Raw genomic sequence first — 15,556 nt, 5'->3', positions numbered from 1 at the left:
GAAAGCACAGCTGCTGATGGTGGATATGGGGTCCAAGGAACACGCAGAAGGCTGGAGTCAGTCCAGCGGGGTCCGCGGGTTGTGGTTTGGGGGGTAAGCAACAACAAAAACTTGGATTTATATAGCGCCCTCCACCTGGACGGCGTCTCAGAGTGCTTCACAGTAACGGATCCTGGGGCTGAGCCAGGGGGAGGAGGGAGAAGGTGACCAAAGGGGCGGTCGAAAAGCAATATTTCTCTTGATTTATAGCACTCTATAAAAGCTTGACTCTATAATAACTTGATGTGAACAAACAATACCAGACAAAGAATGTTTTCTTCTTAGCAGTATTGAGAGATTTATAGGACAGCACAAACAACACAATCAAGGGCAAGCAAAACTACTCATTACAGTTTTACATGTACACAACACAAAGACTACACTGTGCTAAATTATACCCCCCACTTGATTCAGTCAGTACTTATTCCATGATACTATTAAATACTGTGTCACTTACGCAATAACTGACTTGCACCATTCATATCTGAATTTAGAAACAAAGACAACCAACACTTTGTCAGCAATTCAAATCTGCAGGATTGCCACAAATCTACTGTCCCTCAACAAAAAAAACATGTGCCCAAAACAAGTATAACAACAAAAATAAGTTGCCTTACAAAAATGAGACATATAGCTCAACACAGGATATAAGGCACAAGGAAATCCAATTCTACTGAACAGATACCAGACAACAGACTGCCTGCTTGCATCACTGTGCACTTTTTATTGACTGAAAACATCAAACTACCACTTCTTACATGTGGTTAAGAAGCTCACCAGATGCTGCAAACTAGCAAACAGAATTTCAAGAACAAATTTGAAATGAATTGAGGAAACACGTGGAGTCCTGCCTTCTTCACTCGATAACATTGGAAGCTATGCAACTATGGCTGTCTGCAATGCTTGATGTGGGATAAAAGTGGATATCAGGTGCACGCCATAAAAAAAAATGTTTGCATTCGTTAAGTTCCTTATGTCAAAATGTCTCCAAGCACTTCACAATAATTACTGTTAAGTATAGTGGCTACTTGTAGTAATCAGACTTGTGTCCAAATGCAAATACATCTGCATTTGAATTTGCATTTAAATGTGTTTAAGACAGATGTTACCATTTGCTGAAGGCAGATGCCCACCAGATATCTAATGAGGAAACTCTGAGGCTTGGGGTGACAGCTGCTGGAGGGTTTTATCTGGAGTCCAAGATCGTAACACACATTCAGATGTCACAATAAGCTTTGTACTGCCTGTTGCATGTTTTTCTTCCCAAATAAAAAATGCCACGTCAGTATCCAGCATTTTAATGCAGCCAAAGAATAAAGCACTTCCTTTTTACTCCACATGCCTGATAATAATCCCTCAAAAAAAACAATAATAAATTGGTCACTTCAATCCACGACTGTTTGTGGGGCACTGTTGTGCATAATTGGCTGCCGCATTTCGCCCACAAATATACAGTCAATTCACTTTACAGTCTATTCTGTGAAGCACTTTGAGACGTCTAGAAGACATGAAAAGCGCTATATCAAATGCAAGGATTATTAGTATTTTGGCACTTGTAAGATTACAGAACATTTGCATTCAAATGGACTTCTCTGCATTTGAACCCAAGTCTGGTAGCAACCATGGCAGCCAATATGCGCACAGCAATATCCCATAAACAGCTGTGAAGTGAATGCCCAATTTAATGGGAGGATTTGCACAATGATGATTTAATATTTTGAAGCAAGTGAAGACCTAGCTTACAATTAATTTCAAGAGTAGAAACATCGCACAGTAGAACAGCGACGTAAGCAAATTGAAAACAAGGGTACAAAAAATGAAAAAGAAAATGTCCTATTCACAATACCAATCCATGAAACTCTTGCAACTCAATAAAAATGTTTTGGCTCAAGTCATGGATATAACAATCTGTAAAATCCCTAACACATTTCAGATCTGGACAGCTTCTTCAATAATTACGTTTACTGCCATCCATTAAAATAAACAGATGTGTATTCTGCTTGTTTGTATACATTGTATACATTAATGCTTGAAGTTTTACTACTGAATTTACTACATAACTTATTCTGTAAAACTTAATTTATCCAGTCGGCATTACTTCTGAAAAATAAATGTGCTGAGCAAAAAAACGCCTTGATGGATAATTATGATATCCACTGGAGACTGGAAACTGTACATCAGCATTGTAAAAACACAGTATTTTATGAATGAGAATAACAGAACAAACTATCAAACCTTACAAAAGGAAAGATGCCCCGAAATGCAATGGACATAGTAAAATCATTGAACTGATTTAAAACTGTTGATTTGGTCACTCAATCCGCGACTATTTTTGGGACACTGCTGTGGGCAATTGGCTGCCGCATTTCGCCCACAGAATATACAGTCAATCCACTTTACAATATATTTTGTGAAGTGCTTTGAGATGTCTCCATGATGTAATAAGGTGCTATATCAAATGCAAGGATCATTATTAGTTCTGTAGTAGTCAGAAGACAGTATTGTCTTCTGAAGGGAACTGTATTTTATCCTTTGGTAGAAAATTTAGTTTTAAAAGTTGGCAATGAAAAATGTCCTTTTCCCTCAATCAAGGGTTTCTCTCATCTGCAATTAAACAGCCTCTTAATCACATCAAGCCCATCTCCTCTTTTGCCTTCACATTCATTCTTCTCCCCTTCTCATTGTGCATCAGTCCATTGCCCTAAACATGTGTCTGACATATGCGGAAACCCATCAGATTGTTGGAATGGAATGAGCACTCTCTCCTTGGAGGGACACATTCTGCTTATCGAATTTCGGAGAGTATTAGGCACAATTATAATAATAATAATATAATAATTGGCAGGAGCCAAGGCTTGGGACCCCAAGAGTGTGCATTGGGGTACTGCCAATGCAGCTAAAACTGCATTGGTTGCCATTGATAGCACTGGACTGTATGTCCAGCTATGACCAACCAAAATGTTAGGGCTTTGGCTTGCAGGGTTAACAGGAGCTGACTGGGATGATTCCCTGCCCTCAGTGACTAGTCTGCCCTCCCAAGACCTGCCGATGAGCCAGGCTGGCTGTGCTGTCATCAGCAGTGTCCTGGAGTACTGCATACCCGCCTGGCTCAGAAGCCAGAGAGAGCTGGCTGGATTCCGGCATTCAATTGCCAAACATGTCAACTTGGAGCCAGTTCAGCTCAAACGACAGCCCGAAGGGAATAGCCTTACTCCGCAAGTATCTTTCTATCTTCCCTTTAAACATTTGTTTAATTCTACCACTACCCTTCAGCTTTCTGCAGCAGTGCATTCATACCCCACGCCCTGTGTGAAAAAATGCTTCCTGACCTCAGCAAAGAAAACTACATCCCAAAACCTCCAACTTTTCATGAACCAGTGTCTGGCTAAAGCCAATTCCCTCCTCTATTGGCTGTAGCCAAGCACAAGCAGAAGCAGTTTCATCCATTTCTGTGATTTTCTCAATATATTCTTTAAAGAATGCACAATGTTGAGGTACTGCTTTATAAACACTGCTCATCCTTATAGCAGGAGAAAGCTGAATCATCCCCAAGTGTATGACTACTTCAAAGATTTTATAACTTGCTTTTAATGATTCCTTCCAGCCATTAAACTGAATTTTTATAGTTCTGACCTCAGTAATATAAACACAAGTGCTAAAAAATGCTAGCATGTAATGAATGGCCTGATTTCTATCTGATCGTTTGGACATTGATGGTGACATGCTGTAGTAAATGTCCAAACTCAGAGCAGTTTCACTTCTGACTGCAGGAGAATAAGGCAGGAGATAATTGGCTGTTGCTAAGGACTGGGTCACAAAGTTGGAGATTTGGGGATGGTTGTTTTCTTGGCTGAAGTATTGCTTTGATGAATGATTTTTAAAATAAAGTTATACTGTGCGTCTTACTAAATAAATTTTGGTTTAATATGTAATTTTATTGTCATTTTCAACACTGTAAGTATCAACGTTTTTGTCACCAAAAAAACAAAGCATTGAGTAATTACATTTTGAGATGCCATTTTTTGTGAATGTAATTTGTATCTCAGTCTACTAGTCAATTCTTGCAAGTATGTAGGCAGCTGTTACTAACATGTTCATGTTGCTAATTTTTCAGAACGATATCTGCAAAAGCCTTTTGTGCTATTTTTTCTCCATATGCAAAGTTTTCTCATTAACTTTACAGGAATGTTGTCTCAGGACAAAAGCTATACCTTTTTAAAATAAAAAGATGGAAAACAGATGTGTACAGCCTTATTACACATAGGTATAAATAATTTGCAAATGCTTACATTATTTCTCAGATTTCAGTAGGAATGAGCTGAACACTTTTTCTCGCTTCCACTCAAAAGATTGTAACACAAGTTAAATAGTCTCATCCCAGAAGTAACAGCCCAATGACTAAACACTTAGTACAAGTTTCCACTAAGTAATATTCTTACTCAGAAAAGCCTGTGTCAGAACAAGTAAAATTATGCTTTCTGGCCTCATGTATTGGTTTAGCTCTGATTTGAAGTTTATACCCACCTTTTTTTGGATCCCTCTACAAGAGATAAGAGTCAACCTCCTTGGGGGGGTGGGGGAGGGGGATCTCCTTGGAGCTCCTCTGGCTCTGAGATGATATGTTTGGCAACGGAATCTCGGAATCGAGCCAGCTCTCTGTGAATTCTCGGTCGTCCGGTTCCTGAGCCAGGAGGGTCCACAGTACTCCAGAGCACTGCTGATGAACGACAGCACAGCCAGCCTGGCTCATTGGCAGAACTTGGAAGAGCAGACCATCAATGGGGACAGACAATCCTCCTACTCACCTTCCGTTAACCCTGCAAGCCAAAGCCTTAACAGGTAGGGTAGGCTGAGCTGGACAAGCAGTGGTAAAGCTTGCCAGACAGTGGTATCAACGGCAAGCTAAGCGGTTTTAGGTGGTTAGACTCCAGCAGTAACCCCAACGCACACTCTGGGGCCCCACGCTTTCGCTCACGTGCGGTGCATGGAACTCGTTTGGTTACCTTTTAAGCATGGGTTTCCGCCTGTGCCAGACCAAAACAAAGCATCCCCAATCTAACTTGTCAATGACTATCACTATTTTAAGGCAAGCTATGCAGTTTTAGTTGGTTAGACTCCAGCAGTATCTCAAAGCACATTCTCGACAACCTGCGCCTAACACTTTCAGGAATTATGTAAGCAGGATGAGTCCTTCCAGGGAGTAAATGCGCATTCGATTCCAACAATCTATCTCTGGTATTTCTATGTGTAGATGGGATGCCAGGAACACTCAATTTTGTTTGGATACTCTTAAGCATCATGATGGTTTTCCGCATGTGTCAAACACCCAGCTGACCCAAAAAACACTTTTTATATCACATCTTAACCTCTTCAGCTCTCAAGAAAATTACAAAACGTACGAAAGGGTTAATACCAACATGCAACTCGCCCACTCATCACATATCCCTCTGTAATAATTTACTAACAGCTGCACAAAATTAAGAAAATAAAGCCAAAGATTAAGAAAACTATGTGTTGGAAAGATTGCTACAGTTTGCAAAGAAAATAAAACTTACATCTCCTTTTCCATTGGCCACTCCAGTGTGTGCAGATGTTGGGATAACCAGATTTGTAACTGCAACACTGCCATTCATTTCACTGTTAGCGGCTGTTCGCACTCCCGCTGGGACAGGGCTGACGTGCTTGGGTCCACCAATGATATTTATAGCTGGTTGGGAATTAAGGATACCTCTGGGTTGAAGTTGTACGACTGGAAGCTGCGGAAGAACGACTTGCTGACCTAAGGTAGTGAATGAAGAAGACACACATTAGAAAACAAATGACTCCCCTGCCCCCTCGATTCCAACGTTCCGTTGCCAGGCGAGTCACCCTGAAAACAAACTGGACTACCAGCTATTGGGAGGATCTAACTTGGTCAATCATTCGGAAGGTTTTAAATGATTGTTATCTTATAAGTTTTACTGGATAGAAAGTTGGATGTTTGATTTAGCTGCAACAAACTTAAGATTTAATCCAAAACCGTGCATTCTTTTAGAAAAAATAAATTAATAAATTATTGTTCTGATTGAAAATATATTTTCGAGGTCCAGATTGGTACAATCAGGCGAGAAGACCTACGCTTCACTATTCAAGTCTATTTTAGGTAAACCAAAAAAGTCCAAGCTGTACTGCGCACCGGGAACAACAACAAAATTAGATTTATGTAGCGCCTTTCCCATCTGAAGGACATCCCAAGGCGTGTAGGGATCTGCAATCCACTTATTGAGGGCTCAAACCCACACATGTTGGATACCAAATGACCAACTAGAGAAGGGGAATGGGAGAAGGTAAGCGGAGTCTCCCTAGAGCTGAGCTGGTTTCAAGGTAACAAGTTTGGAAACAGTTGTCGGAATCGAGCCAGGTCTCTGTGGTGATCTTGTACAGTTCCTGAGTCAGGCAGGTCCGCAGTATTCCAGGGCACTGTTGATGACAGCACAACACTGACTCATCAGCAGAACTTGGAAGGGCAGGGGACTCTTCATATTCAGACCCTGTTAACTCTGCAAACCAAAGTCCTAACGGATAAGGTGGTCCAAAATGGAAAGCTTGCCAAGCAGTGCTATCAATCGCAAGCTGTGTGGTTTTAGCTGGTTTGACTCCAGCAATTACCCCAGCGTACACTCTGGGTCCCCAGGCCTTGACTCTAGTAACCGAAGCTTAATTCTTTTCAGAGTTAGGGAAGCAGAATGTTCCCTCTGGGGAGAGAGTACAAATTCCATTGCAATGGAATTTCCATGTATGGGTGGGATGCATGGAATTGTGTTTGGTTTGGATACTCTTGAGTTTGGTGGAGTTTCCACATGTGTCAGACACCCAGCTGACCCCCAAAAAGTCCAAGCTACATTCCAAATCGTAAAGCAACAATTTCTATTTATAAAGTATCCTTCATGTAGGATTTTTTTGATGCAGAACCTATCACCATGCTTATGAGCGTCCAATCCAGACAGCGTTCCACAAATGTATGACATTTTCACCCCCAAAATATACAGTATATTCTGTGAAGCGATTTGAGTTGTCTCAAAGACGTGATAAGACCCTGTATGAAATGCAAGGATTATTATTTTCAAATAGCTTGCCATTGAGTACACTGTCTGGTAAGGTTTCCCACTGCTTGTCTAGCTAGGACTGTCCTTCCCATTCAGACTTCGGCTTGCAGGAGCTGAGTGGGAAGAATGCCTGCTCGCAGTAATTGCCCTGACTCTGAAAGTTTCACAAAGGAGTCAGAATTGACAAGTGAGGAGGTGGCGGTGCCTGTGCTGGAAAAGTACTCAAAGTACTGGTGTTTTTCTGAGTTTATTTGCGTTTCAATCCAAATCAGTACACTCCAAACCTACTACAATAACCACATACTCAGGTTTCTGCACAGCACCTGCGCTCTTGGCCCAGTTCCCTGGCGTGTTTCAGAGGTGAGATTTAGGACTTCGGGATCCTGGGATTTGGAGCATTAAAATCCAGACATCCCAGGATTCAGACAGAGCACGAGTCTTGCAACCCCTATTCCCCAGCGTTTTTTATATTTTCTTACTTACTCCTATTGGTTGTTAATTGATTGGCATTATATCTTAAAGGGATATTTCCACAAGGTAGTTGTAGTAGTTTTATAGGCAGTATTTAAAGATAAGCAAACCTGTAAATACCTGTCCCCATCAACATCCCTTGTGTGCTGCTGGCAGTAATTGCAGAAGCAGTGACTGGCAATTGTGTCTAGTTATAGTACTGGATGGGATTTTATCTTTCTTTTAAACATATTTCGCTCACAAAATATACAGTTAATTCACTTTACAGTATATTCTTTGAAGTACTTTGAAACATCACGAAGACATGATAAGACTCTATATCAAACACAAGGATTATTATTAATATTTTTATCTCAACATTTTCTGCCCATAGCCTTCTGAGGTGGTTCCCCACTTTACAACCCTTGTTTGTCAACGAATATCTTGTGGAAGTACACTCTCACCATTTTTTGGCCATTCGACCCATCAAACAAGTGATGCAAACACCAGTACCACACACGTCTCCAAAACCACGAGGATCATGACTGCAAATAATTCCTCAGGATCACTACAGCTCATTGAAGGTGGGAATAATACATTTTATTTGAAAAACACTCCATGACAAACATATGCACCACACAAGGTGCGCAGAACAGTGTACCAGTTGACTGAACATTCTTAGTGCAGTTATAAACACTCCAGATGTATTTGAAGTAACGCATTTTTTGCTGCAACTCCGGTTCTGCTCATTTTAGCATACACTGCAAATGTACAGACTGACAGAAAAAACAATCAAAAACGGTAAAAATAAACAGCATAGTACAAAAAGACCAGCAATCAGTTACACCACTGAAGTTTTGTATTTATTCTGACTCTGTTTGATTCATCCTATCCTGGTCTGTTTTTTTTTGAATGATCCCACAATAAATATTCACACATGGCTCAAGGATAATACAGCCAGAAACATCTGAAGTATTGAGCCTCTATCATTTTCAACCAAAAATGCTTCATATAAGGAATGAAAATTGGAAACTAGAAACTAAAATCTCAAAACTAGAAACAACTTATCTCCCTACATAAATTGATAAGCTGTTGGCTGCTGACTTACTTTTATCCACCAGAAATACTAATAATAATCCTTGCATTTCATATAGTGCCTTATCACGTCTTCGAGAGGTCTCAAATGTTTCACAGAATATACTGTAAAGTGAATTGACTGCATATTTTGTGGGCAAACGCGGCAGCCAATTGCGCACAGCAGTGTCCCACAAACAATGGTGGACTGAGTGATCATTTATTAGTTTTTTGGGGGGAAAAGCAATCCGCCAATCGATTTAATAACCGGGTTGCTACTTCATGCTCAGTAAACATAGGTGTGTGGAGTAAGGAAACTTGCCCAACATTTTGCACTGCCCAGGAATCAAACCCAGGGTCCTTCCTCTCACTTGTGAGGCGAGTGCTCTAACCACTGAGCTACAGGACTCTGCAAATAAATGTTCCACAAATGTTCTAGTTGCTGGAATGTCTTGCAAAAATCTGAAAGATCTGTCTCAATACTATATACTGTTCACTGAAATCTCAGTACTGCATTACATGTTGAGCTCAAATGCTTTAGAAGCCTTTTAAAATCTAAGTGAGCAGTTAAGTATTTTGGTCAGTCAATTTTCTGTTTGTAGCAGAAAAATACTCTACGAAACCATATTCTTTTCTTTAGAGTTATAAATAGTGCATGCATGCTGCATAGAAAATATCAAACATCAATACAAAGACAATGAGCTGAAGACCTATGAGCTTATCACCTGTGCGAGCCATCATTTTTATATAGAACATTATAGCATGAAAACAGGCCATTCAGGCCAAATAGTCTGTGCTGTTATTTGTTCGACACAAGCCTCCACACCATCTCTGTTCTCTTCTCCCTCTTCATGAATGGAAATATGTCGATGCTTTCTGCTTCAACCAAAATTTCCTGCAATTAGTTCCAGATTCTCAAAATCGTTTACGTAAATAAGTTCAACCTGAACCCCCTTTTAGATCTGCTATCAGCTATCGCTTTTACAACTCATTGGCAGTATTCAACTGACTGACATACAGGTGAATATCACATGTCAACTTCTTATTTGTGAAAACCAGGTTATTTTTGGCAGATGTATCACTTTTGAAGATTTACTGCTTGTGCATAAGCAATTGTGAAAACTGCATGACCCTGTCACAAAAAGGTATTAAAATGAAGTTTCAATAGTGCCACCTTTACAACCACACTTGCAACACAAAAACCCATGTGGTAGCATTACAGAGAGACAAGTTTTTAAAAACAATGTAAACATGCAAAACAAAAATGTTCTTCAAAAGTAAATTGCAGGTTATTCTAGGACTGCCACAAGCATCATTTATTATTATTAATAATAGTTGCATTTTGTTATAGCACTTTTCATGTTAGGATGTCTTAAAACGCTTCATATAGTGTAAAGCAGAGTGACTGTGCTTTATGGGCGAACAGAGCAGCCAAACGTGCACAGAAATGTCCCTCAAGCAGCCATGGAGTAAGTGACCAGTTTTATTTGAGTAATGTTGGCCAGTGCACTGGAAGAAACTCCCTTTTGAAGAGTGCCAAGGGATCTTTAATGTCCAACTGAAGAGATAGATGGGCCTCGGTTTAACACAGTGGTGGCCAAGCTTTTTGATTGGCCAACAAAATAATCATAGAAATAAAACAGCGAACATGTGTGTCATAAATCAAGAAATATTCAATCAAGAAACAATGATTTTGTTGGCCAACCAAAGAGGTTGGCCACCACTGGCTTAACATCTCATCCAAAGGAAGGCACCTCCAACGACTGAACTCAGACTTCCACATTCAATTCAGGCAAAATATTTGCCTCATTTCACTGTATGAATAAGACTCGATTCCTTCAACAACATTTCTGACTGAATCAAATCAAAGTCCAGAGTTGGAAATAAAAGTTTACTGAATGGTTATAATAATCATTAGCAGATCACCACAAGAAAGCAATTAGTTTGTTAAAAAAATTGAGCACACTTACCAATAAGTGTGAAGTGTTAAATCATCTTCAGTAGCATGTTTACAGAGAGAGAAATTTAGAGAGGACAGACTACATAATTTTCAGCTTACAAAGCTAACAAGAATGAAAATCTGTCTTGAATCTTGGAGCTTATAAATGGTAGAAATAAAGCCTTCAAAATTTTATTGGAGTACTAGTTCTACAGTTGATCGGGTACCAAGATTGGAAAGGGAGAACTGAATTGCCAAGTTGTAGCCCTGCGGGAGTTGAGATCCAAAGTGGCAGTCAGTCCAATTATGATCAGTTGAGTCTTCTCCAGATGTTTTGAAGTTTCCAAATGGTTTCAGACAAAGTCAGTGGTGCCAAATTTCACTGCTAACACTATAACTGTTGGTAAATTAAGCATTCTTAAAAGTATTGCACTACACATCACTATAACAGTTCTATAAATCACACTGCTTGTTAAATAACACTCACCTGTAGGAGCTGGATAAATTCTTATTGGTGGTTTAGGACCAGGCACCACAGTCTGAACTGGTTGTAATAAAATTGTTTTCGTGGACTGTGATACAGATATAGTAGGAATCAGTATTGGCTTTGGCTGGATAGGTTTTGACATGTGAACAGGCCTCTGCTTTGGTCCATTTGATGGGATACCCGCTGTAAGAGTGGAAGCAAGCAGGTTTCAAATTATTTAAACGTAAAAGAACTAAGATATGGAGGTTGATAAATGAGGCTTGCTAAATAAGTAGAATTAACAAATAATAAAATATCAAGTGTAAAAACTACAGTAAATGATGATTAATTTTATTATGGTCAGTTATTCAACAGGAAATGCAGACTAAAATAAAGCAAATCATGGATTTACTTTGATATTAAAATTTAAACTATTGAATTGGTCGATCGGGAATTAAAACTGAAACAGAATCAGCCTTGTAAACCCTACCCATCTTTTAGAAGCATGTTCCAAGACAACTGTTCTCCCATGTAAGATTAGTAGAATTCAACTTATAAAAAGGACCGTATTGCATTTGCTCTAAAAACTGTCCCACTTCTACGCAAAAAATCTTGGGTCTTCAACTGCAGGAATTCTTTACTGATTAAAAGATCATCTGTAAATTGTAGATTTTATTATTTGTATCTATTGTTACAACCCAACAGACATGAACAGATGCTTTTTACCTGGAATGTTTCTTCAGAGGTTATGAAATGCAGAATTCATACCTGACATTCTCTCTTTCTGTTTCAATTGAGGCACGTTCTCTACTTTTAGCTGGGGCACAGGCACTGAATAATCACTGCTCTCACTGTACAGAGAGGCAGGAGATGCTTGAAATGTTGTAGGGGATAAGCTCACCTCTTCCTGTAAAGGAAAGGAGATGTTTATAGTGGTTCACTTTTAAATAAGCATTTATCATCATTTGACACATTTATTTATTTACAGCTACAGATCTACAATGAACAACGGATTCTATCCTTCAGTCAATAATTAAATGGCTCTACAATATACCTGACCATGCTGAACAAGTGGCCATGCATCTTTCAACCCACATCTTTAGAAGTAAATGAAAATTTAACCGTCAAAGATGCAAACGGGCAATGATCGATTGGTTCAGAATGAGAGTAAACAAGTGAAGCCTTCTTGTTAAAACATGAGAGTAGAGATAAAACTCCTCAACCTTATCTAACATTTATTCTTGATTTCCTCTAGAAAGGCGGATGTATCAGTCTTGGGTGGGTCATCTGGTGGAAGCCCTTTCTTGCACATGAAATTCATTGTACCCCCACTCCTTCCTTCTTCATGTCAATCAAGGAGATATTTTTAATCAAGGGGAGGACATATTTGCAAGGCTATGGGGAGAGAGGGGGGGAGTGGGATTAATTTAAATACCTCTTTCAAAGAGTCAACATGGGCACAATGGGCCGAATGGCCTCCTTCTATAGTGTATAATTCTATAAAATTACAACGTATGTGAAGAAACCTCCAATAAAATAAATTATGGAAAATGCAGAACGAAAGAAAACAAAAATATAGTTTTGTTGCAGGAATCATTTAAGTCAGGTAATGACTGATCCAAGACATGATTTGTGAGATGAGTTTAATGGTGCAACTGTATAAATTGAATTTTACAAGCAGCCCTGGTTCCTGGAATTTTTCACAAGCTTCAGTTTATAGCTAGGCTTAAGCTGGTATCTGTGCACAGAATACATTAAAGGGGTAGTCCACAGCTTTCAAAACTAGAATGATGTGATTTTACAACTATTCTTACCACCCAAAGATAATAATAAAAATAACCAGGATTACAAAACATAGAAAATGCTCACATGTGATGTCAGAGTTGGATCCAAAGAAGGGGAAGGCACGAGACAGCCTAAGGAAGCTGGGGATGAAGGCTCTGACATTAACTGTTCGTCTAGACAAAATAAAAAATTAGCCATTTAGTTATCTTTTCAGATCATTAATCCTACAAAGGTTTCTATTTATGTTAAAATAGGTTTACTTCAAATATTACAAGAAAAACTTTTACAGCACTGTTCACTTAGGAAGAATATCTCCAAGTGCTTCACAGAAACAAAGGGCGAACCAAGACTAAAAATATTTTTCATTCTAATCACAAATGCTGGCCTTTTCTTCTTACCAAGGCAGGTCAAATTATCACAACAATGTTGTTCAATGGACAAATCTATTTCGTAAATCGATCCTCACCAGAATCTAATAGCTCCCTGTATCAATGTCTTCAACCTCCATATAAATCCCCATACCATAGCACTTCTCCTACTTCTCTGACCTCCTATTAACCCAGTCTTCTGCTCAGTGCCTCTGCTCAGCTAACAGGCTAGCTGTCCCCTGTTCCATCCATATCACCATTGATTGTTGAACCTTCATTAAATTTCTAACCTCAAACTTCCGCTTTCTATCCCTCCTTTAAATCCATCTTCAAAACCCAACTTATTACCTACCCAATTGACCATTTCTCTGTACCTCAACTCCAATAACTCACCCTTGCCCCATATCCCTTGCTATACTGACCTAACAAAATCTATCCACCTCAGTCTTGAAAATGTGAATGGATCCAGCATTGACAGCCTTTTGGGGGAGAGAGAATCCCAGATTTCCACTACCCTTTGGGTGAAAAACTGTCTCTTGATTTCACTCGAAATGGCCTAGCTCTAATTTCAAGATTAGGCCCTCTTGTTCTTGATTCACCCAGCAGAGGGAATAGTTTCTCTGTATCTACCCTATCGAATGCCTTTATTATTTTAAAAACCTCAATCAGATCAACCTTTAACCTTCTGAACTCAAGGGAAGACCACAACAACAAAATTACATTTATAGAGCGCCTTTCACGTCGGGAGGACATCCCAAGGCGCTGGACAAGTAGGGATCAGGACCCGAGCATGGGGTAGGGGTGGAATAGGGGTGAGGGAAGGCAGTGAGGTGGGAGGGCGACCGAAGGCACGATCGAAGAGGATGGTCTTGAGACTGGCCTTGAAGGAGGCAAGGGAGAAAGCGAGGCGGAGGGACTGTGGAATGGAGTTCCAGAGTGTGGAGCAGAGAGGCTGAAAGCCTGGCCACCGATGGTAGGGCAGGTCGGGCGGGAGACATGGTGCAGGCCAGAGCCCGATGAACAGAGGGAGCTGGCAGGTTGGTAGTGAATCAGCAGGTCAGAGAGTAAGAGGGGGCAAGGCCGTGCATGGTCTTGAAAGTGAGGATGATGATCTTGAATTCGATCCTCTGAGGGATGGGGTGTCAGTGGAGTTGGGCGAGGGTGGGAGTGATGGGGTCATGGAGGCTGGTGCGTGAGAGTACACAAGCTGCAGAGTTCTGGATGATCTGCAGCTTCTGAAGGGAAGAGTTGGGAAGGCTGATGAGGAGGGAGCTTCCATAATAGAGCCTTGATGTGACGAATGCGTGGGTGAGGGTTTCGGCAGCCTGAGGGGTGAGGCAGTGGCGGAGTCTGGCAATGTTGTGGAGGTGGTGGTAGGCAATGCCGGTCATGGCGCGGATGTGGGGGAGAAAGCACAGTTCAGGGTCAAACAAGACACCCAGATTCCTGATTGACTTAGTGAGGTTAAGTGTGCAGCTGTGGATGCCCGAGGTGCGGAGGCGCTGGCGTGAGCCAATCAGGAGGGTCTCGGTCTTGCTGACATTCAGTTGGAGAAAATTGTCCCTCGTCCAGGACTTGATGTCGGACAGGTTGAGGAGGAAGAAGAGGCAGAGGGAGCTCTGGTCACACATGGTCAGGTTGTCATTTGTGACCTTGACCAGACCACCAGTTTCCGTGTGTGGGCAGCACGGAAACCCAATTAGAGGGGCTCATGGAGGGATTGGGAGGAGAGGAAAGAGCGAAACTGGGAGGCAACGGCTCTCTCAAGGACCTTTGACAGAAAAGGGAGATGAGGGATGGGCCGGTAGCTGGATAGCTATAATGGGTCAAGGGTTTCTTCAAGGTGGGGGTAACAGTGGCTGCTTTGAGGGGGGTAGGAACAGTGCCAGATGACAGGGAGAAGTTGATGATGTCGGCGAGTAGTGGGGCAAGGAGATGGAGCTGGGATTTAAAGAGAGGGGTGGAGATGGGGTCCAGGGAGCAGGTAGTGAGCGTCATGGAGGATATGGTGGTGATGACAGAGGAGGGGGTGACAGGTTCAAAGGTGTGGAAGGAGGAATGGATAGTGGTCGGAGTGTGGGTGGGGGGGTAGGGAGGGGGTAGAAGTTGGGAGGGCAGTGGCAGCTGAGCGGATTCCCACGATTTTGGACTTGAGGAAGTCCAGCATTTGCTCGCAGTGGGAGTCGGAGGAAAGAATCTGGGAGGCGTGGCAGGGAGGGCGGAGGAGCCGGCTGGTGGTGGAGAACAGGAGCCTGGGGTTGCCCTTCTCCTCCAGGATTAACCTGGAGTAGAAAGATGATTTGGTCGACGCAAGAGCGGATCGGCAGGTTTTGATGAGGTCCAGCCAGAT

General features: G+C 41.2%; 1 protein-coding gene across 1 annotated transcript in view; it reads right to left on the bottom strand.

The window, feature by feature from the left end:
* Positions 1–15,556, bottom strand: part of atf6 (activating transcription factor 6) — a 115,725-nt gene that overhangs the window by 87,806 nt on the left and 12,363 nt on the right. Inside the window, exons 4-7 of the mRNA XM_007902964.2 lie at positions 12,923–13,011; positions 11,822–11,960; positions 11,075–11,257; positions 5,595–5,818 (exon numbers count right to left, since the gene is read on the bottom strand). Coding sequence (XP_007901155.1) covers positions 5,595–5,818; positions 11,075–11,257; positions 11,822–11,960; positions 12,923–13,011 — 635 coding nt within the window. The remainder of the gene's footprint in view (positions 1–5,594; positions 5,819–11,074; positions 11,258–11,821; positions 11,961–12,922; positions 13,012–15,556) is intronic.

This window comes from Callorhinchus milii, unplaced genomic scaffold (genome assembly GCF_018977255.1).
Source record: "Callorhinchus milii isolate IMCB2004 unplaced genomic scaffold, IMCB_Cmil_1.0 Scaffold5, whole genome shotgun sequence".
Taxonomy (NCBI): Eukaryota; Metazoa; Chordata; class Chondrichthyes; order Chimaeriformes; family Callorhinchidae; genus Callorhinchus; species Callorhinchus milii.
Note: the sequence above shows the minus strand (reverse complement) of the source record. Positions and strands in the feature narration are given on the sequence as shown.